A 23,942-nucleotide genomic window follows, 5' to 3' on the forward strand; every position below is an offset into this window, starting at 1 on the left:
AACTGACCTCTGAGCACTGCTTTTGCTGTGTCCCAAAGGTTCTGGTAGGATGTGTTTTCATTCTCGTTTGAGTCTATGAATTTCTTTATTCCCCCCTTAATTTCTCGTATAACCCAGTAGTTTTTGAGCAAGGTGTTTGTTGGTCAGTTTCCATGTGTTTGATATTTTTTCCTTGCTCTTTCTGTTGTTGATCTCTACTTCAATGGCTTTATGGTCAGAAAAGGTGCTTTGTAATATTTCAATGCTTCAGATTTTGTTAAGGCTTGCTTTATGGCCTAATATGTGGTCTATTCTGGAGAATGTTGCATGTATGTTGGAAAAGAAAGTATACTTGGCTGCTTTTGGGTGGAGTGTTCGGTATATGTCTATGAGATCAAGTTGGTTGATAGTAGCATATAGCTCTTCTGTGTCTTTGTTGAGCTTCTTTCTGGATGTGGTATGTTGAAGTCTCCTACTACTATTGTGGAGCTGTCTATCTCTTTTCAGTGCTGTTAGAGTTTGTTTTATGTATTTTGGAGCCCTGTCATTGGGTCTGTAAATATTTACTATAGTTATGTCCTCCTGGTGTATTGACCCTTTAATCATTATATAGTGTCCTTCCTTATCCTTTGTGGTGGATTTCACTTTAAAGTCCATTTTGTCAAAGGTTAATATTGCCACTCCTGCTCTTTTTTGAGTGTTGTTTGCTTGATATATTTTTTTCTATCTTTTGAGTTTTAGTTTGTTTGTGTCTTTAAGTCTAAGGTGTGTCTCTTGTAGGCAGCATATAGACGGATTATGTTTTTTTAACCAGTCTGCCACTCTCTCTTTATTGGTGCATTTAGTCCATTTACATTTGCATAATTATTGATAGGTACGAGTTTAGTGCTGTCATTTGGATGGCTTTTTTTGTGTGTTGTTGACAGTTTCTTTGTTCCACTTAATTTTCTCTGCTGAGTTGTTCCTTATGTATTTTCTTTTCGTCTTTTTCATTGTTGTTGATTTTGTGTTTGCTGAGTCTTTGTATTTTTCTATTTTGACTTGTAGAATTGTTAGTTTCCTTTGTGGTTACCTTAATATTTACCCCTGATTTTCCAAGTTTATGCCAGTCTTTTATTTCTTTCTATCGCCTTGACTTCCTCTCCATATGAAAAATCTATGTCTACATTTTTTAAGTCCCTCTTTTTTGTTTTAATGTTGTCATCTTTTACATATTGACATCTGTTTCCCTATTTTCAGTGTTTTACCTTTGATTTCCTTTTGTGACTTCCCTATCTGGGTTGATATCTGGTTGCTCTGTCCTGTGTTCTAGTCTTGGGTTGTTATCTGATGTTACTGATTTTCTAACTGGAGGACTCCCTTTAGTATTTCTTGTAAATTTTGGTTTGGTTTTTGCAAATTCCCTAAACTTCTGTTTATCTGGAAGTGCCCTAATTTCACCATCATATTTGAGAGACAGCTTTGATGGATATATGATTCTTGGCTGGCAGTTTTTTTCCTTCAAGGCTTTATATATGTAATCGCCTTCTTGCCTGCATGGTTTCTGCTGAGTAGTCTGAGCTTATTCTTATTGACTCTCCTTTGTAGATGACTTTTTGTTTAACCCTAGCTGCTCTTAAAATTCTCTCTTTATCTTTGGTTTTGGCAAGTTTGATTATAATATGTCTTGGTGACTTTCTTTTGGGATCTACCTTATGTGGGGTTTGATGAGCATCTTGGATAGATATCTTATCATCTTTCATGATATCACTGAAGTTTTCTGCCAACAAATCTTCAACAATTCTCTCTGTATTTTCTGTTATCCCCCCTGCCCCGTTCTGGTACTCCTATCACTCGTAGGTTATTCCTCTTGATAGAGTCCCACATAATTCTTAGGGTTTCTTCATTTTTTTAAATCCTTTTATCCGAGTTTTCCTCAAATAAGTTGGTGCCAAGTGCTTTATCTTCCATCTCACTAATTCTGACTTCCATTGCCTCAATTCTGCTCCTATGACTTTCTGTTGAGTTGGCTAATTCTGAAATTTTATTGTTCATCTTCGGATTTCTGATGGCTGTCTTCCTATGGATTCTTGTAGCCTGTTAAATTTGTCACTATGCTCTTCTCTAATCTTTTTTATTTCCTCTATTGCATGTTCTGTGTTTTGATTAATTTCCTTCATAATTTCTTGAAGAGTTGTGTGTATTAATCTTTTATATTCTGCCTCTGGTAATTCCAAGAAATTTTCCTCCTCTGGATAATTTCTAGGTTCTTTATTTTGGGAGCTTGCTGAAGCCATCATGAATTGCCTCTTTATGTGATGTGATATTGACTGTTGTCTGCGAGCCATCAATAAGTTATTATATTTATTTATTTTATGTTTGCTTACTGTGTCCTAGCTTCTTGTTTTGTTTCGATATGCCCAAATAGGCTACTCATATGAGCTAGTTTGATTATGGGCACCTTTGAAGCTCTCATGTCCTGTCACCAGGTGGTTAGGTCTGTTACTAGGTAAGTGAGCTCAGGAGTCCGCCCACTCCTCCTGTATGGATTCAGCTCAGGTGCCCAGGTAGATAGCCACCAAGTGTGTGATGTAGGCTGTTACTTACAGTCCTAGACAGACATAGGTGATTGGTATAGGCACAGGCATCTGGCTGCAGCAGGGGGACACACTCTGAACAAGGCAGAGGGCTGACGGCCATCCCCCGAGTGTCCAGGAGGGAGGTGTGTCCCTGTTCCCTAGAGCACATAGGTAGGTGGTTTTTGCATCCAGACTATGAACATCTAATGCTGTTGGCTGTAAGGACTTGGGGCACCTCTTATTCATCGGCCCGTATCACAGGGGCTAGGTTGTGTGGGTGGAGCCACCGGTCCTCATGCCCCTGAAGTGGGTAGGTGAAAACCCTGCTTAATGGGCAGAGCAGTGTCAAGTATCACAAACCTGCCACTTCACAGCTGAAACAGTTGAAGTTAGAGTTCCAGTATATACCCTGTTGTACTGTGGTAATGAGGGCCTGTGCTGTTGAGATGGGCCCACACCAGTCTATGCAGGGGAAAGGCACTCAAAGTCCGTGGATCCCTTATGCCTGTGCCTAGGCAAAGGAGCTGTGCCTACCCTGGGTTCCTGGGTTAGGGGAGCCGGCAGTTTATTTTTTCACCGTTTGTTAATTTGTTCACTCTCCAAGGCAGGGAGAATGACTCTGGGCATGTGACGGATCCTACTTCCGGCCCAGGGGAGGGCATTTTTCTGAAGCCGGTCTGGGACCCAGTGCAGAGTAGGGAGCAGGGAGGTAAATGGGAGAGAGATTTTTCCCTAAGGGGGGTGTTTTTGATCCCTGCAATAAGCCGTACACAAGTACTTATCTTTTGCTGATGAGGGCTGCTTCTCACTGGTTCTGGGTGGCCGTGTAGACTCTCTGGTGCTAGGTCTCTCCTGATGCGGAAAATGTGCCTCCCTAGCACTGCCACTTGCCTACCTCACCACTCACCCACGAGCTACTCAGGCCTGAAGGGCTCAGGCTCTTGCTGGGTCAGGTCTGGCACCTCCTCGCTGCTTCCGAACTGTCTCTCCCTCCCCCTGCCACTCAGTCCAGTTCCGCAACTCTGCCTTTGATGTTCAGGGCTCCCAGATTGCCATATATAATTGAATCACTTGTTTTTTCAGGTCTTTGTTGTAAGAGGGTCCACCGCAAGTGTCTGACTACTCTGCCATCTTGGCCCCGCCCCTCCTCCCTATGATTTTTTAACTTTGAGCTGCTTGTCAATCACTTCTTAGCCTATAAACCAAAAACCGAACCCATTCCCACTGAACTGATTCTGACTCATAGTGACTCCATAGGATGGAGTAGTACTGCCCCATAGGGTTTCCAAGGCTGCAGTCTTTATGGAAAGAGACTACCATAGCTTTCTCCTGCAGAGTGGCTTGTGGGTTCGAACCGCCGACCTTTCAGTTAACAGCTGAGTGCTTAAGAACTGTGCCACCAGGGTTCCTTCTTGGCCCATAGGACTCCTCTTATCATTAGGTAAATTACTAACCTTTATGATCAACGGGCAGGACTCCCTGGATTTTTGAAGCAGCAATGGTATAGGTCCCAGGCCTCTCAATTAGCTCCTGAGGAGCCTGTCCGGATGGGACTGGGGAATCCCCATTTGCCATGAAAACTCTCATGTCAGTAAAGCCACCATCCCACTCTTCCTAAAGAGGATCTTGATAGTATCCCAAACCATTCATTCATCCATTCATTCCTTCACTCAGTAGGTATTTATTGAGTACTAATACATGTTTGGCATCGACTGGTGCCATTGTGCCATTTCTTTCACTGATGTACTCACTCATCCATAAAACATGCTCTTGATATCTGCTCCATACAACATGCTGTATTATGAAATTCTATGAGGAATGTTGTGTGGAAGAAGCAGAGTTATATAGGCATGGTTCCCCCCATTAAAGAGTCGAAATCTAGTCAGGATACCAAGTGGTCCAACCAGACAGGAGGGTATGGTGTATCCTAGATGCACAGAATAGAATGGCTAGGAATTTGGTAGGTAAAGTAAGAAAAATGGAAAGAAGAATAAAGATAAAAAGTGGAAGGTAGAATACGCACGGGAGCATCTCTCGTATCCTTATGTTACTCTCTGCCCTATGAAGTCTCCCAAACACCACCAGCTCCTGCCATCAGAACGTATATGTACATCAGCATCCTGAATGTCAGGTTTCTGCATCCAGAGGAACTGCAACAGGTGGACAGTGTAGTCCCCTCAGGCTGGCGGAGTGCTTTGGACACAGGTGAGAGTCAGGGCTATTTGCAGGTGTTCCAGTGTAGTAAAGGGCAGGGCTTGTTCATTAGGGAATTGGTCCTGGGGAGAAGAGAGGCATGGAGTTAGACCCTTCATTCTATAGAGGCACTGGCTGCAGCCTCAGGTTTTGAACACTGTGTTTTAGCAAATCAGGGTGGCAGCTGAGGGGTAATGGAACAAACCTAGGACTTGAGATCCAGAGGAACTTGGCTCATCTCCTGACTCTGCCATTGAGGATGTGTGACCTTGCACACTTAGTTCCCTCTCCGGACTTCCATGAAATGAGGATAATAGTAAGGCCTGCTTTTCCAGCTGAACGTGAGGATTAAGTGAGAGGACATGAGAGTGCCTGGCACAGTGCTGCCCATGGGGCGGAGGCCCCAGAAGTGTTGGATTTACATCAGAATGAAATTTTGAGTGTCACAATAGTTTCCCTCTTCCTGTTAAGAGTTCTGCTGGACATATATTTAGCTTTAGTGCATAGTTGAGTTTGGAGAACCTCTCTTAGTTCTTCGGAGATAACCTGGTTGATTGCTTGTTGTCTTTACCAGTGTATATACAGTTTTCAGTTCCACCAGTGTCTTACATGAGCTGCTCTTCTACCTGTGAATGGAAAGGAATGTTACTGGATATTTGTGAAGTCTTTTCAGTCCTCAAGACAGTCAAATAACACGTCCCAGGTGCTCTCTCCTCTAGGTGCTGGGCTGACTGGAACTGATGCTAAGAAGGAAGCCCCAGATGCTTGGCTTATGTCCAGGGGCCTCAGAGTGGGTTCCCAGCAAGGAGTTCGACAGTTATTTTTCACAGAAAGAGTACAGGAGAGGAAGATGCCTGGGAAGGCAGCAGGGCTGGGCTGTTGGGCCGAGTGGGGTTGGCAGGTGCTCACTGGGTTTTTCTGCTCTCCAGGTTGCTGTATAAAGCTATTGATTCAAATGGCGAGAACATCGGCCCGATCTACAACTACCGCGTGGAGATCTCCATCTTCTTCATCATCTACATCATCATTGTGGCTTTCTTCATGATGAACATCTTTGTGGGTTTTGTCATCGTTACATTTCAGGAGCAGGGAGAAAAAGAGTATAAGAACTGTGAGCTGGACAAAAATCAGGTTAAAGTCACACACTGTTTGGGCTTCTGTCCCTTGAGCAAGAAGGCAGTGCCTTCTCTTCTGACTGCTCTCCCCCATGCACAGAGAGGGGCGCCCACCTACTGTCTGTCCCTGGTGCTTGGGCCCTGTTCAAAGCACATTCTGAGTCAGCTCGAGTCCTCACTGCTGAGAGATAGGTTTCCAGATACATATTAGACTTCGTATTTATGAAATCTATTCCCATAGCTGTGGGTGAGAAATCATAGAAGGCTTAGGTTACCTTCTGTGGTCATGACCTACCAGTGACAGCCTAGAATCTTATTGAGTGGTATGCCCAAGGGCCAGGAAGCACCCACCCAAACTTCCACAGTCCCTACTAGGAGTCAATCTTTTATATCCACTTAGGGCAGGGTGTCTCAACCTTGGCACTGTTGAGATTCCAGGCTGAATAATTTGTTCTTGTGCATCCTGTGCGTTGCAGGCTGTTTAGCAGCATACTTGGTCTCTGCCTACTAAATGCTGGTTGCATTCCCACCAGTTGTGACAACCAAAAATAACTCCAGACATTTCCAAATGTCCCCTGGGGAGCAAAATCACCCCTGGTTAAGAACCACTGAGTTGGGGGAAGTGCCCTGTAACACCACAGCAAAGTCACTAACTTTAAACTTGGGACTAAGATAGCACTGGCATCATTCACTCTTTATCCATTTTGTTTTTGCCGGTAAGATAGAAGTAGGGGCCCTTGGCTCTGATTACACGATAACGCGAGGGAGTCAGGAGACCTGAGTTCTAGTCCTGCTCTACCTGGGCCTGCTCTGTAACTGCGGGTGCATCTGGGGCTTGCTCCCTTTTTTCTAAGTTGAGGGCATTAAGGAGTTGCTGTTTAGAGGTTCATTTCAGTCCTACCTAAAAAGAGTCTGAGAGTTCTAGATTCCGTTCTGGGAGTCCCACATCTGGTTCTCTATCTTTGTTTTGATAATGACCTAGTGGGCAAGAATGATCTGCCAGCCTGGGCTCCCTGAGGGGAAGTGACTGTGGTATGATGAGGCAGTTTGTCCTGTGATGCACTTGGACCTTCTCATGGAAATGTCAGGGCAGTGCTTGCTTGGCTTGTAGGAAGATACTACTTTGAGTTGTCCGGTGTCCCTGCAGATTCCACAGTGACAGTCAGAGAAAGGCCTGGACCAGCTTTTTGCCCACCCAAGGTAAAAGAGTATCAGGGCAAGACTCAGGCCCAGGACAGCAGGCCTAGCCAAATGCTATAAGTGTTCCATCACCTGAGGTCCAGAACAGGCTCGAGTAGGGGATTCCTGGAGTCAGAATGTGAGGTCAGAGCAGGGCCACGTTCCCATCTGAAGTCATAACTGAGATTCAAAGCAGGAAAGTGGGTGGCAGGTCTAGACTCTAGGAACAAGTAGGACCTTGGTGCTGAGCTGAAGGCTCTCAGGACTGTAGGCACTTTCTGAGCTTGATAACAGAGTAGACCAGCCTCAGTCCCCAGAGTGAGTGGGAAAGAGAGTGCTCTGGCTAGATCCCCACTTGCCTTCAATTCAGCTGTTGTTCCTGACAGTACGCGGGGTATTCTGGGATGAGCATGACAGGGGCCCTAGCCTCAAAAGCTCCTGGATGGACACGTAGATAGTGTGCCGTAGGGTGCTTATGGTTAACTCATTCCACGTCCTGAGAGGTGCTTCATGTAGCTTCAGCCTGCAGAAGCCGGGGGCTGCCAGCCTCAGGGAGTGATCCTAGCCCCTCTGGTTCTTGAGGATTTCTGTGCCTCTCATTATTTGGCTTCCTTTCATGGGTAACAGAATAAGCATGAAAACTAGAGACATAATCCACCAGTAGAGAAGAAAGGGAATCCTAAGGCCGGAGTCAGGTCCTCACTCCTCTGTATGTTCACTGTCGGATCTCAGGCAAGACAGTTAAAAGCTCTGAACCTCAATTTTTAATCAGTGAAATGGGGGCCAAATGGGTATTCCGCTTACCCCCAAGGTTGCTACGAGGATCAGATGAGGTAAAGGAAGGGGGACTTTCCCCAGTGACTCAGCGGTGCCAGTGGGAGGAAGGGTGGTTGCTCATAGCCGTTCGCACCGTCATCCATGGGCCCTTCAGAGAAGATGTGAACTGTGTCCTCTTTCCATAGACATGCTCAGAACCCTGTTTCTGCTCTTTTCTGCCATTGCAGCGTCAGTGTGTTGAATATGCCTTGAAAGCCCGACCTTTGCGGAGATACATCCCCAAAAACCCCTACCAGTACAAGTTCTGGTATGTGGTGAACTCCTCGCCTTTTGAATACATGATGTTTGTCCTCATCATGCTCAACACACTCTGCTTGGCCATGCAGGTAAAAATGGAGACAGCTGTGGGGATCATGTCTGGGGCATTCTGCACAGCCCCATGCCCAGATTCTGAGGATAGAATGCTACCCTGCTTGCAAAAGGATGGGGTTGATTTTCTGATGAGTCTGGGCTATAGTTTGTCCAGAGCTCCATGCTAGTTAACAGTTGTCATGGTAGGAGTTTCAGATTGCTCTTTGTTTATGAGACCATCTGTACAGTATGATGGTAGGTAACATTTTTATGGAGACTGAGTGTGGCATCCAAGTCTATAAACATTTACTGTGGACCTCCTGTGGCCAGGTGCTGTTGAGGACTCAGGCTCTAGAGTTAGAAGTTCCAGTTCTAACTTTACTCCTTACCAGCTGGCTGCCTGTGGGAAAGTTACTTAAATTTGTTGAACCTTGCTTTCTTTATTGGTGAAATGAGGATGTCTGTTGCATACCTCAGAGATGAGGGTCAAACTAGATAATCCATTTTAGTCACTTAGCCCTGGGACTGACAGAGTGAACACCAGTGCTGAAAAAGAAAATAACTCACATTCCCATCCTTAAGGAGCTCTCAGAATGGTGGTGGAGAATTTCCCAGTTCATGAAGAATCAATACTTGACCTGCATTACAGTTACTTCTTGCTCACAGTGGGATCCAACAACACTACTCAGTTTAATTGGCCGAGTTGATGACAGCGTGGTATCAACTGTGTACATTTCTAGAAGTTATGTTGTCCAGTAGATACTGCACTAGGACAGGATGCAGAGACTAAGGTCTCCATAGAGTTTTCTAGCCACTTTTAAGAACCTGAGTAAATCAAATTACCCCTCGGTGCTGTCTGAAAAATGGGTCTAAGGATGTTGTTACTGTTACTAACTGCTGTCAAGTTGGCCCCTGACTCATGGCGACCCCATAAACAACAGAAAGAAGCACTGCCTAGTCCTGCACCATCCCCATGATAGGTTGCAGATCAGACCATTGTGATCCATAGAGATTTCATTTGTTGATGTTTGGAACTAGATAGCTAGGCCTTTCTTCCTAGTCTGTCTTAGATGGAAGCTCTGCTGAAACCTGTTCAGCATCATACCAACACACAGCCTCCACTGACAGACAGGTGGTAGATGCACTTGAGGTACATTGGCGGGGAATTGAACCCAGGTCTCCTGCATAGAAGGCAAGAATTCTACCACTGAACCCCCATAGCCTTAAGGTCTAAGGATAGTCAAGGAAAAATTTTCTGGAACTTTTCTTAAATTTAAGAATTCTTTATGAATGAGAGGGACCATATGCTGGTAGTGTTTGTGCTGGGGAAAAATGTGAATTCAACGTAATACCACCTTTTATTAAGCATAAACTGGTGCTTATGTTAAAGCCATTAATGTGAATGGCGTAGTTTATCCATAACCAAATTCTACCTTTATCCACAGACATTTGGTGGTATCTGTATAGTGTCTTGGTGAAGGCCTGAAATATAAATGCTACCTGAAGAAAGGGTGACTTCTTTTTGTCCTTAACAGAGAAAATGGATGTATTTTCCCCCGTATCATTAGATCATAATTTTCCCATTCATCTTCATCTTGTCAAGGACTGTTAGCAGTTTGTGGGGAGTTAGCCATGGGACCTCTCAGTGCCCATCAAATTGAACCATTGGTGGAGGGTGGTGGGTGGGAGAGGTTGCCTCCATATCTGAGCACAGGACACCTGCAGGGTCTTAGAGGGCTGGGGAGCCTTCTTCTAGGAGTCTGTCAAATTGCAGCCACGTCTCTGGAGTAGGCATCTGAGACCTGTGCCTCTGTCTTCCTCGATAGCACTATGAGCAGTCTAAGATGTTTAATGACGCCATGGACATTCTGAACATGGTCTTCACCGGGGTGTTCACCGTTGAGATGGTTTTGAAAGTCATTGCATTTAAACCTAAGGTGAGTTGCTGAACCCTCTTTTCAAAGGCTGCTGCTGAATCACCCCAGAGAAGGACCCTCTTCCTGTTAGTCTTGTGTTACTGTGTTATGCTGAGTTGCTCTAGTCACTAATGGGGTTATCACCTTAGAACACTGAAATCTGATTAGGGCATCTGTACATATGTGGGAAAATAAATCTGCAAAACAAAACCTCAAAAAAACAATTCTGAGAAAAAGGAGGGAGGAGAGAATTGGGAATTTGTAAAAGGGAGATTGTTTCAAAACCTAATTTTCTGTTTCTAGAACAGCATGATCATGCTGTCTCAGGGAAACTTGCCTCATTACTTGAGCCCTGGAAAAAGTAAATTTTTAACATAACCCATCAGCAAGAATAGAATTGGGCTCTGATTTCACTTTCAGATTTTCAGCATAAAGACTTTGGTTGTATTTGTTCTTCTTGGTCTACAGCATTCTTTACACCTTTTATGGCAAGTTGTAATACCAGCTGCAGACCTCTCACCCATACCAAGTGAGAAACCAGGATCCCCTAGACTGCTTCAAGGTCTTTTGTTTGTTTAATTCAGAAAAAGTTTTGCTTTAAAACAAAGCAAGACGTGAAATTTGTTCAGCTGTGTTAGACTACTTAGCATACGAAGTCTCTGTAAAATGAGGATGCTAACAGCCCTATTTCATAGGGTTGTGGTGAGAAGTAGAGAATTATATGTGCAGGGCTTAGAAGACTGCCTGGCATGTAGTGCCATGCTATTCAGGTGTCAATTACTGCTCCTATCACCGTCACCATCACCATCATCATCAAGCAGCGCTGTTCCCTCATTCTAAAACCTTAGGCAGAGGAGCAAATCCTGGCTGAGCTCTGGGACTCCTGACCTTCAGTTTCTTATAAACCAGAGCCGAGTTAGAGAATGACAGAGTTCAGTGACCCAGTTATTTAACTGACTGTACGTAAGGCATCCGATGACACTAATTTAAGCAATATGTATACAACGGATGGTTTCATGTACTCCATAGTCACATGGAATTCTAATTCAAAACTTCCTTTCTTTAATTTGAATTAATTTCTATGCAATCTATATCAGATCTTTGTGGACCAAAAAGAAAGGGCACTAGTAAGTGATTAATTGGGGTGATTGCAGTGGGGTCAAATTTGGCACTTCATGCATGGCCAGATGTTATTTACTGTGACTTGTCCATATCTACGTACATAAAAATTTCCTCCTTTTCCAAATTCATCTTAATTTCCCTTGAGATTTTGGTTTGCTTCCCTCTCACCTTTACTCCTTTGAACAATATTTGTCTGTACTGATGGAAAGGTTGTAAAGTAAGAGTGTTGAAAGTACTTGAGAAACACAGTCAGAACATTTCCTAGATCCCCTGTGCCATGTCTTCCCTCGCCTAGTGATTAAGCTCCAGAAGTTCTGAAAGCTTGTTCCAGGTGGAGGAGAAAGCATGCTCACCCACAGAGAGAGAGAGAGAGAGAGAGAGAGAGAGAGAGAGAGAGAGAGTGTGTGTGTGTGTGTGTGTGTGTGTGTGTGTGTGTGTGTGTGTGTGTGCGCGCGCCCCTCTAGGCAGACCATTGCATCGGTTATCTGGTAGCACACGGCTTTTCCCAGTAAATTGCTGATACCAAACCAAGGAGAGCTCAGTGACGTGAGAGCAGATCAGTGATACCAAGGGGGAAATGAGTGGCTAATTCATAATCACCACTGGTAGATCAGAATTTTAAAATGGATGATTTCCGCTGGAAATTGTGCTTCTTTGTCGTTTTACTCAGCAAGATATTTTGGTAGCCTAAGATAACCTCAGATTACAATTGAGAGAAATTTTAAAACAACACTAGCAGCATTTGTGTGCTTGAAGAGCATTGTTGCTATGTTCGCTGAAGCCAGGGTAGATAGATTTTTCTCCTGTTATGTGCCTAGAGGAGTCAGAGAGTCAGTTCACCAAGAAGTAAAGCTTATCGTAAAACCCTTCCTGACATTTTTTCTTGTTCTTCACTTCAGTATTAACAAATCAAACCTAAGTGAACGGTCATTCCCGTAGAAGTCAGTGAGGCCTCACGCCTTCCTAATTGGTGGGATAGTCAGGCTGAGGAATGGTGTTGTAAAAGTTACAAAGGGAAGAGTGTTCCAAGAGGAAGGCCAATGGACCAAAGGATTGGGAAACCCTGGCCCTTCAGTTTCTTCTCAAGAAAGTCTTCCAGTGTTGTGAGGAGTTTTGTAAAAGGGCCTCCTTTCCAGGCTCCCTTGGGGCATCTTTTCAGCATCTCTGTTAGGAGAGAAAAGGGTTGTAGTATAATTTGTTTTGTAATAGAAATACAGAAAATAAAGCTAGACAAAATTCTTACTGGTAGATGAGAAGGCATTTTGGGGGACAGGGGCTAGAAACAGTTGAGAAACCTGACCCTGACTACTACTTTTAATTAGGGAAGCTGACTGAGGAGTGGGGTCTTCTAGGAGAGAACACGTTTGGAAGAAAAGAGTGAGGTAAGATTGCCCAGCATCTACAAGCTAGGAGGAAGGGGGATGGAGGCAGGAAGCAGAATCGGCACGGTGGAGGAGGCAGTGTTATTTCATGGGAGGAGTTGTCTGTGAGCACAGGGCAGGCAAGAGTAGAAGGTGCTGAGAAGCCAAAGACAAAAAGAATGAGGGAAAAGCAAGCAGGTTATTTCTTGTATCTGCTCCCCAAGGGAAGATCCACCAGTTGGGAACTGACCTTATGCACTCTAGATTGTGCTTTCTACTTGGAGCTGACCATGCCCCCATAGGGCTTTGAAAAGTAGTCCATAATTTAGGTAAGAAACAAGCCACATTCCCCCTGCCTTTCCCTCCAGTACCCAGGGGAAGCCACTGGAATTGTCCAATGAATTCTCTTGCTCCAAGGAGGGAGATTCAGGAGGAAGGGCCTTTGCCAAAGTACTGGCTCTAGCAGGTATAAAGAGCATTTCTGTGGAGTCAGAGAAGGTCCTGGTTTGTCTCAAGTTCTCTCCCCAGGCTTTCAGGTATCATTTTTCTGGTGTTTTGTCCAACATGTGTTCTGGGCCAGGCTACCTGCCTTGGTTGTGGGTTGTTCTCCATCAAGCCACACTTTGTTGCTGAGTCTTAGTCTTTAAAGCATTTTGATTTTGATTCTACCTTGAAAATGTCTTATTTACACTCCTAGCCCCTTCAGCTTGGAAAAAGTAAAGAACAGTGGGGTTTGGAGGAAGAAGAGAGTATTCTGGTGCTGTCCTCGTGCTTCTGGGCAGAGCTGATGCTTAGTGGCACTGGGTCATCTGGTCCTGTCTGCTCCCAGGGTAGTACTCCCTGCCCCAGGTCTCTGAGAGGAACAAGCCTCCATAATAAAGCGCCAGCAATCTTCCTAGCATACATTCTCCATCTCCTGGAAGGAAATTTTGATACTGTCCTTTCAGGTCTTCAGTGATCATATGTTTTCTAGGTCATTTGTTTTAATGCCAAGTAACGCTTGAGACCAAATATTCCTGTCTGTACTAGAACTTTATGTTGGTTTCTTCATAGGCTTCATCCCCTCAGTCTGTGCCTTCCCTTCTCACCTTGTAAAATGTTCACATCCCCAGGGCTTCAGTGGCCATCTCCAAGTCCTCCAAACCTATACCACTGTCCTCTCTCCTGAGACTGACTGCTTTCTGAATGATCTCCCTGCCTCTGGCTACAGCCTCTTTCCCTTCATCCTCTACACTCCCTTTGTAAACCTGAAGCTGAGCATGCTACTCTTCTGATGAAATTCTGCCACTGGCCACCTATTGCTTGCTCTAATTTTTAAAACCCTCTACCACACACTATTTGGCCCCCTTTACATTTCTGCCTCACTTCCTGCCATTCCCTCTTCGCTACCTCTTTCCCAACTGGTCTTGAGCGTGCTAGACCTTTGTATGCCCGCATGCTTCTGCTTGGAAGCCCTTCTTTCCACGTCATCGTCCTTTAAGGCCTGCCTGAGATGTGCTCTCCTCTGTGACACCATCTCTCCCGTCCCAGCCAAAGGCAGCCCTTCCCTCTGCAAGTGCATCTGTTAGATGCTTACCATGAAGTATCATTATCAGTATTATTCCATTTCTGTCTCTGCGTTAGCTGATGAGCAGCTGCTTGAGTTTATGGGTTGGGTCTTCTTTATCTTTGGGTCCCCAGTGCCTACCCTAATACAATGCCCACTGCATGGCAGTTACTCAGTAAATACTGGTAGAATGAAGAAAGGAATAAATGAATGAGCCTGTAGGTGCAGCTTCTTGAGTTGGCTTGAGACATTGCCTGTTTTTCTATCATAGGGCATTTGGACATAGGGGACAGAGCAGAGTGGACAAAATTGAATACATTTTCCTTTAAGTCCCCATTTGACCTTTGGAAAGGCTTGTGCTGGTTAGAAAGGTGCCAGTTAGAGTTTCTACCAAGAGTCGGTGCTGTGAATCATCACTTGGGTCAAATACTGCCCGAACAATCCCTGGCAGAAATTGGTAAGTGATCTGGTTGCTGTAGTAAACAACAAAAGGCAGGTCGTTTGTGTGGGCTTCTTCAGATCTGTAAAGGAGAGAGGATCAGGCATCGAGAACCTGGACTGGGGCTGCTTTCTTTGCTCCCATTCCCAACCATACCACAAACATTGTCCCCCACCACATGCCAAGCCTGTGCTATGTCCTGGGGTTCCGGGAACAGTCCGAACCCAGGATCTGCCTTCTAGAACCACAGTCTGTCAGGAGACAGACACTGACAATCACAATAGGGTTCTCGAAGATGATAGAGCTTCCTGACCCTAAGGTCAACATTAGTCTGGTTGATGATTTTAAATTTCCAGAGTCAGACACGTTTCTGAGTAATAAATGTTTTTACATGTGGTCGACTTGTTTGGTCTTTTCAGGCAGGTGGAGCTGGACAAAAAATAATAAAAATTTGACTAAAGGGGCCCTGGCCTCAGAATTTAGTTGTTCATACTGAGTCCAGCACAACTAGATGGTGCCTGGCTACCACCACTGACTGCTCTGACTAGTGTCACAATAGATGGTCCCAGACAGAGCTGGAGAAAAATGTAGAACAAAATTCTAACTCACAAAAGAAAAAAAAAAGACCAGACTTACTGGTCTGACAGAGACTGGAGAAACCATGAGAGTATGGCCCCCGGACACCCTTGTAGCTCAGTAATAAAGTCACTCCTGAAGTTCACCCTTCAGCCAAAGATTAGACAGACCCATAAAACAAAATGAGACTAAATGGGAACACCAGCCCAGGGGCAAGGACTAGATGGCAAGAGGGAACAGGAAAGCTAGTAATGGGGAACCCAAGGTTGAGAAGGGAGAGTGTTGACATGTCGTGGGGTTGGCAACCAGTGTCACAAAACAATACGTGTATTAATTGTTTAATGAGAAACTAGTTTGCTTTTAAACCTTCATCTAAAGTACAATAAAAAGAATTATTATTAAATTTTTTAAAAAAAAGGATTTAGTTGTAGGAGAATACATCATCATTGGCCAAGAGGAGAGGGCTCTCTGCTAGGCGCCCAAGTCTGATCTTCTAGTTACTTTGTATCTTGTGACTGGTGAGAAAGGGGTGGGGGAACTGAGTCATGTTCACTTGACAGTGATTTTAGTAAATAGGAGGCTACTAAACAGGGAAACAGCGTGTGGGAAGAAAGGGAGGGCTGGCATTTCCTGCTCCCTTGAGCCCCTGGCAGAGCCACCTGGTCAGAGCCTGTGATTCAAGCCACCTGCACCAACTCAAGCCTCTTGCCACTTAAGATTGGGAGTATCAGCCTTTGGTCCACGAGCCCTATAGAATTTGCACAGTTTCGTGAGTGTGAGGGATTTTCCAGATAGAGAGTTGATGAGGTTGCCAGTAGGTTACTTGAACCAAAAGAGATGTTAGCCCACGCTGTGGCAGTGTAAAGTGATTTTTATACCACAGTGGGCTGGAATTGCCTCAGTGGAGAATAATTTGTAGGCTGATGGGAATGACTCAAATGTGAGAAAATTGATCATCCTAGAGAGGGAAGCTATCTAAGAATGAAATCCCAAAGTAGGTGAGAGGAGATGGCATTCAGTGCAAAAGTGGTAGGTTTGGCCTCTGGTAGGATCATGTGCCACAGAAGAGAAGCAGAGTGTCTGGTACAGATGTGGGCGGGGTGGGTCATGAATGTAACAGGAGAGAGGCAGAATACACAGATGCAGGCAAGGGTGGTACATGCTACTAATAAGCAAGTATATAATTAAGGCATAAATTCCTATCTAGCGGAGAGGAGGGGGTCACCACACTCTCCTCAGCTTTTGAGATGCTATTAAATCCATGAAGAAAAGGGCAGGCTTTGTCCCTCAAAGTATAGTCTATGGCACAGCTGCCAGTTAGTGAACTGTTTGTGACCGGTCCATGACTATATAAATAATATAAAAGAGGGCACAGCTTGCTTATGACCCAGGTACATCAACTACAACAAGAAGCGCACTGCTTGATTCAGCTGACTTTTTGTGACAAGACTTCCTCAGTGAAGGAAGCAGTATGTTCTTTTATGTCCTAGTATAAGCTCTTTATCTCATCTCTGACCAGAATGTTGAGCAGCATTAGTCTAGACCTCAAAGGTGGCCTATCTGTCATCAGTTTTTCCAGCCAAGAGTCATGAATTCATGAGAAGAAAAGCTAAAAGATGTGAGATGTAGTCTTTTATAAATAGGCCTTCCCATGAGACTTTTATGCACAAATTGCTAGAGTCAGTGCAGGCTGGTTCTTTCTGCGTAGCTGTGAGATGGCTGAGATAGGAGTCTGAAAGGGTGGTGGTCGCTGTGGTAAAGTGTGAAAGGGGGAAGACAGAGCAGATCAGAAATCAGGGTAGTTGGGTGGGAAAGTCTTGTATTATTTAAAATGGAATTAAAAAAATCACAGTGTCATGACTCCCCTGCAAATGTACCTGAAGTGATTCGCAGTAACTAAGAAAAACACTCCTATTCCAGTTATTAGGACAGCCAACATGTGCACATTTTCTGTGGTGTCACAACAGGCAGGGGCTCTGCAGTGGCTTCCTCCAGGCCTGCATTCGATCACAAGTTCATGAGACCTGACACTTCAAAGTACTTTCTGTTGTGGTTTTCTTTAAATAGCACTGAATGTACGAGGTTGTAAGCACTCCGGGCCCCTTTTTATATAATTCAGACCCGAATTTTTATTTCCAAAACATGTTATAACTTTTTGAAAAGACCCAGTTGGTTTATAGACAGAGTTGTTGACCTTGACAGTCTTTGTCTTGAAACCAGAAACCTCCGGCTCTGTGTACGGTACTTCCCTCTCACTCCCTCTGATCAGGGGCTTCCCAGTGGTGTTGGGAGACAGCAGGCACTAATTTCGCACCTAATGTGCTAAGGCCAGAAGATGTAAATTGTATGACACATATGTATAGATTTGTAAGTCGCAGTAATAGAAATGATGCCCCTTCAGCCTTCCTATAAGATATGAGGACCTGAAAAAACAAGATCCAGGCAAAGCAAATGCCCAGTAGGGTTCACGTTTGTTGAAGAAAGAGATGTCTCAATGTGTCTGGCACTAACTAGGTTCAAGGCCCCGGGCTAGATAGTGGGCTTGGAGGTGGGACAGCATAAATAGCCAGTCCTCATCCTCTGAGGGCTTTCAGTGGGGTAGACCTGCAGACAAAGACCCAAAGTTTAGTGGTGAATACATGAGATACAGAGTCAACGCAGTAGTGAGGAGGGGCAAATCAGGAGGGTCTGAAAAGCATCAAGGAGTTGGCACTTGATCTGGCCTTGAAGGAGGGAGAGAAATTGGATGTACAGAGTTGGGGTGAGGAGGTTAGGATTACAGAGGCATCAAGAGGTGGGGAAGAACCTGGTGGTATTTTTGAGGGAAAGAAAGGAGTCCTTTATGGCTAGAGGGTGAAGGAGGAGGGAAAACGAATGAAAGTTGAGGTGGAAGAAGGAGCCTGTTGGCATTTTGGGGCTTCTCTCAAGGACAGTGAAGAGCCGTTGAACATCCTCTTCATCCTTCAATACCCTTTTCCTCTATAAAACCTGCCTTGAGTTCCCTACACTGAGCCGTCCATCCCCACCCCCAGAGCGAGTTTCTCTGCCCTAATTCTGTATCTCAGACCGGGAAACATCACTGTGCCCATCCTCATGTAAGCCGTTACCCATATGTCTGTGTCCTTGTTAGACCCAGAGCTCTTCGAAGACAGGGACTTGGCTCTGTCAACCTGCCGCAGGGTACACACTTTGTAGTACTTGCTGGACTGGTGATGAAGGGGAAGGGTTGCTGGTTTAAGGATGATTGTCTGCTTATCTGTAGAAATGAGAAGGTGTGAAATGCCTGGTCACAGTTCTCTGTAAGTGGGAGAAGGTAAGGAAGTGGAGTGATGGTAGGTCCTGTGGAAGGAGTGGGAGAGCCTTACTCTTCCATCAGCTCATGAGGGCTTTAGGTCATCACTGTAGGTGCCGGGGTAGGGTCGTCCAAATGTTGCTTCAGCCCTGCAGACATTCAATTTGGTTTGGTGCTTCGCAGAATCATGGGGCTGCAGTGTTTGTGTGTGTGTGTGTGTGTGTGTGTGTGTGTGTATGTGTGCTCTTTCTCACACATACCGGTGCACAGCCACCCCTCTGTGCCCCTTTCCACCAGTGGACAGTATTGTCACCTCCCCTTTGGCTTTCCCACCCTGCCTGGTTGCCATGGGGACTGCAGGGACTTGGATGTGTCCCCATATGGTCCGTGTGGTGTTTTATACATATGTGCTCATGAACATCTGCCCCCGCCTGCTCTGTCCAGGGGTATTTTAGTGATGCCTGGAACACGTTTGACTCCCTCATCGTAATCGGCAGCATTATAGACGTGGCCCTCAGCGAAGCGGACGTGAGTATGCACCGGCCCTGGCCGCCCACCGCCTCTGTGTCCTCTTGCCTCTGTCTGTGCACATTCTGCTCCCTGCCCTGCAGTGGCATCACCTGGACAAGTCACAGGTCCCAATTTCACTTGGTCTAAAACTAGGAATGTCCTAACGACGGCTGTGGAAAAGAGATGAGTTGAAAGACGCGTTTTAGGGCAGAGCTTTACCCCACGGCCTTTTTAGGAGCACTGACTTTTTGCAGCGTTTACTCAAGTCACTGGTAGGAGAGGTAAGATAGGGTGTCTCTAATTGTTTTTCTTGGCTGTGTCAGAGCAATACCCCGATTGACATATCTGTAACATGTTTGTTTTAAGGCACATTTTTCAAGTAGCTGGGTGGTGTGATTCTAGAATGTTCCCCTTTTATAACACTGTCCTTTTCTTCTTTTTTCCTGGTGTGCTTCCTCCCCTCTGTGTCTTCTGAATGCTCACCCTAACAGCACTATTTCACTGATGCATGGAACACTTTTGATGCCTTAATTGTTGTTGGTAGCGTCGTTGATATTGCTATAACTGAAGTGAATGTAAGTAGCAAACTTTGTGTCCTATGATGTGATTGTTTTTGTTAAGTCTAACATACAGGAGACTAGAGACCTTACCCATGAATCCCTATACACATCAGAAACTCAGACGTAGATTTCTGTCTGGAAGACTATGAGCAATTTGTAGTCCCCCCCTCCCCTACGCCTCCCCCAGATCCCTGAAAGTGGGGAAGTAAAAATTGTGTTCAAAGTGCCATTTTGGAACTAAAACAATACATTTAAAGAGATCATTGAAGTTTTAAGGGGCGATGATCACTTTTGTGAGTACACGGACATTCTCACTCCGTAGCTGTGTGACCTTGGGAGGTCACCTGACTGCTTTGAGCCTCAGTTTTTCCAGTTGAAAATGGAGTTAACGATGTGTGCCTCGTATGCCCGCCATGGTGCTGTGAAGCCCCAGGAGAGAAAGCCCGCAGCCGCGCCCTGAGCACGTGGCCGCTGCCGGTGGGGTCCTCACCTGAGTCCTGTCTTTTTCTGAGTCCGACTGATAACACTGGGGAAGACCCCACCTTCCAGCTTCCCAGAGGCTGATGCAGATTGGACGGCTGCCTAGATTGCCGCCTGCTCAGGACCAGGGGAGGGAGGGCCTAGTACTTATCAGGAGACAGGTGTCAGCACTCTATTGTCATATTCGGTGGAACCATTTGATGGGGGAAAGTACAGTAGCAGCACAGAAGGTGGAGGGACCTCCCACAGGAAGCATCCTGTGTACCACTTTCACAATTAAGGACTCAGGAAAGGAGAGCACCCCTCCCGCCAGGCTCCTCTGGGATGACCTCTGGAAGGGCCCGGGGTAGGGAAAAATGGCCCACCAGTTCATCAGCAAGTCTTAATGGGTGTCCGGTGTGTGCCCAGGTGGCGCAGGGCCCTTCCCAGGGACGAGGAGTGCATGGAGGGGCTGTTGTGCAGTGTCTGCTTTCTGCTCCATGGTGCCAGTCCAGCCCCCCGCCTCGCACGCCTGGCCTAGAAGGGGCCACCACGCTTTGCCTGCTGACATCTGCAGGACTCTGAGGTCCATCCTGGTGCTCAGACATCCTGTATCAAATAAGGACAGTGAAATTCTTTATGCCTCTGCTTTGGGGGCCAGTCTGACTCTGGAGTGTAGACTCGTGGGACAACCACCAGCCTGGCAATCCCAAGACCCAGCAGTTCCGGTCCTAGTCCAGAACTGACTCGTTGAACCCAGGCCTCAATTTCCTCATGTGTGATATGGGGTAAATAATATCTGCCCTCCTTGCCTCAGAGGTATGGTGTGATGATAAAATGATGTGAATATTTGTGAAAATGTTTGCTAAAATCTCAAAGTGTTACTCATTATTGTAAGTGTAGGTTTTCCATGTTATAGTAAGTGAATGGACTGTAAGACATGACCCATGCCCCTGAGGTGTGATGTAAGCCCCATTGCACTCAAATTCATGCCATGACAAGAGTGACCCAGATGCGTACATCCCCAACCTCCATAAGATCAGATGTAGGTAAATTCTACTTTATGTGAGGTATTCCTTAAGTTAGCTATATAATTGTCATAGTTCAAAAAGCATATGTGATGTGTGGTTATAAAGCAATCTGATGCTAATGGGAGAACAGCAGGAGCTTAACTGGCTTCCATGGGCTCTCTCCTGAGTGTTCACGATGAGACGTCTCCTGCTGAATCATCTCCCAGTGTAAAGTGCTGCGCTTGCCATCTACATCAGAGTATACGTAAATGAAAATGCTGGCACAGACCTATGTGAGTCAGAGCGGGGCGTAAATGCTTAGTTTCTGGGTACCAGGATGTGGCAAAGGTTTGTCCGCCAAATGGACAGCCCAGCTTTTGAATGCCTGATGCACCTGCTGGCCAGTGGTGTGTGGCACGGTGCTACTCCTCCTGCTGCAGGAGGTGCTCAATGGGCCTGTTCCCTCTGGCCCAGCCTTGCTCCTCGGCATGTCCATCCTGTCCTTCTTCGTCTTCCATCAGCCAGGATGTGCCAGGTCTACAGAAGTCCATGTGAATCAGCATTTGACATTGGGGCATCTGTACAAAGCAGGCTTTCATTAGGCCTGTTCCTGGCACTCAGTTAGACTTTAAAATTATGCTGGTAAACATTCCCATACTGTTCTTCCAGTCAGTGACCTTTCCCCTGGTTGGATGTAGCCTGAGACCAAACTCTCCTCCACTGGTGAGAGTGCCAGTCCTCCACCCTGGGCCAGTAGAATACCACCTTAGGAGATCGCAGTGTTCCTGTACTGGAGCCCTGTAAAGCTGTGACCACAGAGGGAATGCTCAAGGCTGCCTTCTCGTGTATTTGCTTTTTCAACACACATGTACTGGGCATCTACCATTTGTAGGCACTGGGCTAGGCTTTAGGGAGGTACAAAGACAAAAAGACCAAATATCCTTAACCTCTGATGATATACATATACGAGTGGAACTTGATTCATGCTGCCCCTCCTCACTGCACACACATACAGTTTCCCAGGGGGGTAATTCACATCATATCCCTTGGCTTGTCACCTGGGCTCCCAGGTCAGCTGAGCATGAACACCCTCGGTTCATTGTTGGCTGTTTTTAGTTGCCATGAGTCATCATTATTGCAATATTTAACCTGCTGTGCTCTCCCCCAACCTCTGTTGATCTTTCTTTTCTGTTGCCTAATTGATTTTCATGTTGGTTTTATTTTTAGAAAATTGTAGCGGCAAGTATATATAAACATACATACGGTGAAGTCGTTGTTAAAGCCAAACCACTTCTAAAGACTGTATACTTGTTTTTTGGCTCACTCACCTTTGTCTTTCACCCAGTTTCCCAGGCCATGCTGAGGACTGGGCATGGTCATCTAAATTGTTTCACATTCCGTATTGTTTTCTCCAACCTTAGGCCTGAGTTGGGGCCATCTTGGTCGGTCACACTTAGCTCTGTGATTTGCTGGCATAGCCTCCAGGAATGAATTATCTGGCCTGGAAATGAGGGGCAGAACTTACTTTGTATTCTTTGCAAAAACATTTTGGATGGCCCTTTCCACTGTCCTGCTTGCATGTTCACCCAACCCTCTCCATCCCGCAGCCTTGCTCCCACATCCCCCACCCTGCTCTGTTCATGGTTTGATAGCTCTCATGGACTTGTCTTCATCACATTTGGTCATAACATCACAAAGCTGCTAAAATGTCAGATGATGACTGGCGGGCTCACTTTTCTCCCTCTTTGATGCCTGTTGTTCCTTGAATGGTGAAATAACCCAGCAACATACTCTCCCTAGTGTGGGAGGTGGCTGTCTCTGACATTTAGACTTTGCCCATTATCATTATTGTTTGGGAAGCAAAATACTTGTTTAGAAACCATGTCTGTCTTGTTATTATTTACTGAAAAGAGTGTGAAAAGTCTGTAGGGAGCTCACTCCCAGGGACCCAAGAATTTTCCCTGACTTGTCAAATACCTGGTTTGGACCAGGTGCCCAACAGAGATTTGGTGTCCTGTCTTGAACCTGTGGTGAACTCATTCAGACTTCCCCACCCCAATTCCTTATCTAATCCTTTTCCACGAACCAGGTCATCAAGGTACTGATTTGTAGGCACAGACTTAGCACGCCTAGATATAGAAGTCCTCTCCCCCAGAGGTGTTACATTCCAGGTCAGAAGTAGTCACGGGGAAGCTCTGTCAATGTCTTCCCCCAAAAGACTGGCTTCTCCAGGATGCATCAGGGGAACTGGCCTACCAGTTCTGGCATGTTGGTTTGCTTCCTTTGTGGTTTGGAAAACTGCATATGCTTAGCTCTTTCAAGCAAAGGTGGAAATTATTACAGAAAGTGCAGACTGATGCCTCTGATTTCACTTGGGAAACTCAAGGCTGATTTGGCTTCCACAGCTGCAATGGGCTGGCCCAGAGCCTGTACCTAAAGATCCTGCTTGGGAGCCCTGAGAGAAGGGACTGGGAGGAACATCAGGAGAGCCCCAGGGTTCTCAGGAGCTCTCCAGACCCTGCCGTGTAGCCTAACCTCCTGAGGCTGAGGGACCCTCTTCCTGCAGAGGTTCCCACTTGGAGGCTGTGGCATCTCAGAGTTGGAAGGAGCTACTAAGGCCATCTGGTCCAAGCCCTGAGATGACACTGGAATTCTCTCTGTTGAGAACTGATCACTCAGTCCCTAGTAGATGTCTTTAGAAAGTTACCTGGGGTGTGAGCTCTTCCCCAATCTTGTGTCCTCTAGGGGTGTCCTGTGGTTAGAAATTGGCTGCCATTGATCCCAGGAGTCCCATTGAACATGACTTCACCAATGCTCCATTTCCACTCTTCACCAGTTCCATTTGTCCTAAGCCACCTCCATCCCTTGTAAGGAAGATGGGGATGGAGCCTAATCTCTGTACCAGGCTGTAAAGCCCATCTCAGTACTGAACCTTCATCAGCTCCAAAAGAACCCAATTCTCAGCTCTCACAACCTGAGTGGGGTTTTCTAGTGGTCCC

General features: G+C 45.7%; 1 protein-coding gene across 4 annotated transcripts in view; it reads left to right on the plus strand.

Annotated features, from left to right (window-relative positions):
- The window catches only part of CACNA1D (calcium voltage-gated channel subunit alpha1 D), a 379,519-nt gene that overhangs the window by 313,018 nt on the left and 42,559 nt on the right, over positions 1-23,942 (plus strand). For all 4 annotated transcript variants that reach the window (XM_004368621.1, XM_004368623.1, XM_004368620.1 and 1 more), the window contains 4 exons: positions 5,660-5,861; positions 8,029-8,187; positions 9,979-10,089; positions 18,849-18,932. In XM_004368621.1, the coding sequence (XP_004368678.1) occupies positions 5,660-5,861; positions 8,029-8,187; positions 9,979-10,089; positions 18,849-18,932 (556 nt within the window). The remainder of the gene's footprint in view (positions 1-5,659; positions 5,862-8,028; positions 8,188-9,978; positions 10,090-18,848; positions 18,933-23,942) is intronic.

The sequence above is a fragment of the Trichechus manatus genome, unplaced genomic scaffold, assembly GCF_000243295.1.
Source record: "Trichechus manatus latirostris isolate Lorelei unplaced genomic scaffold, TriManLat1.0 scaffold00001, whole genome shotgun sequence".
In the NCBI taxonomy this organism is placed as follows: Eukaryota; Metazoa; Chordata; class Mammalia; order Sirenia; family Trichechidae; genus Trichechus; species Trichechus manatus.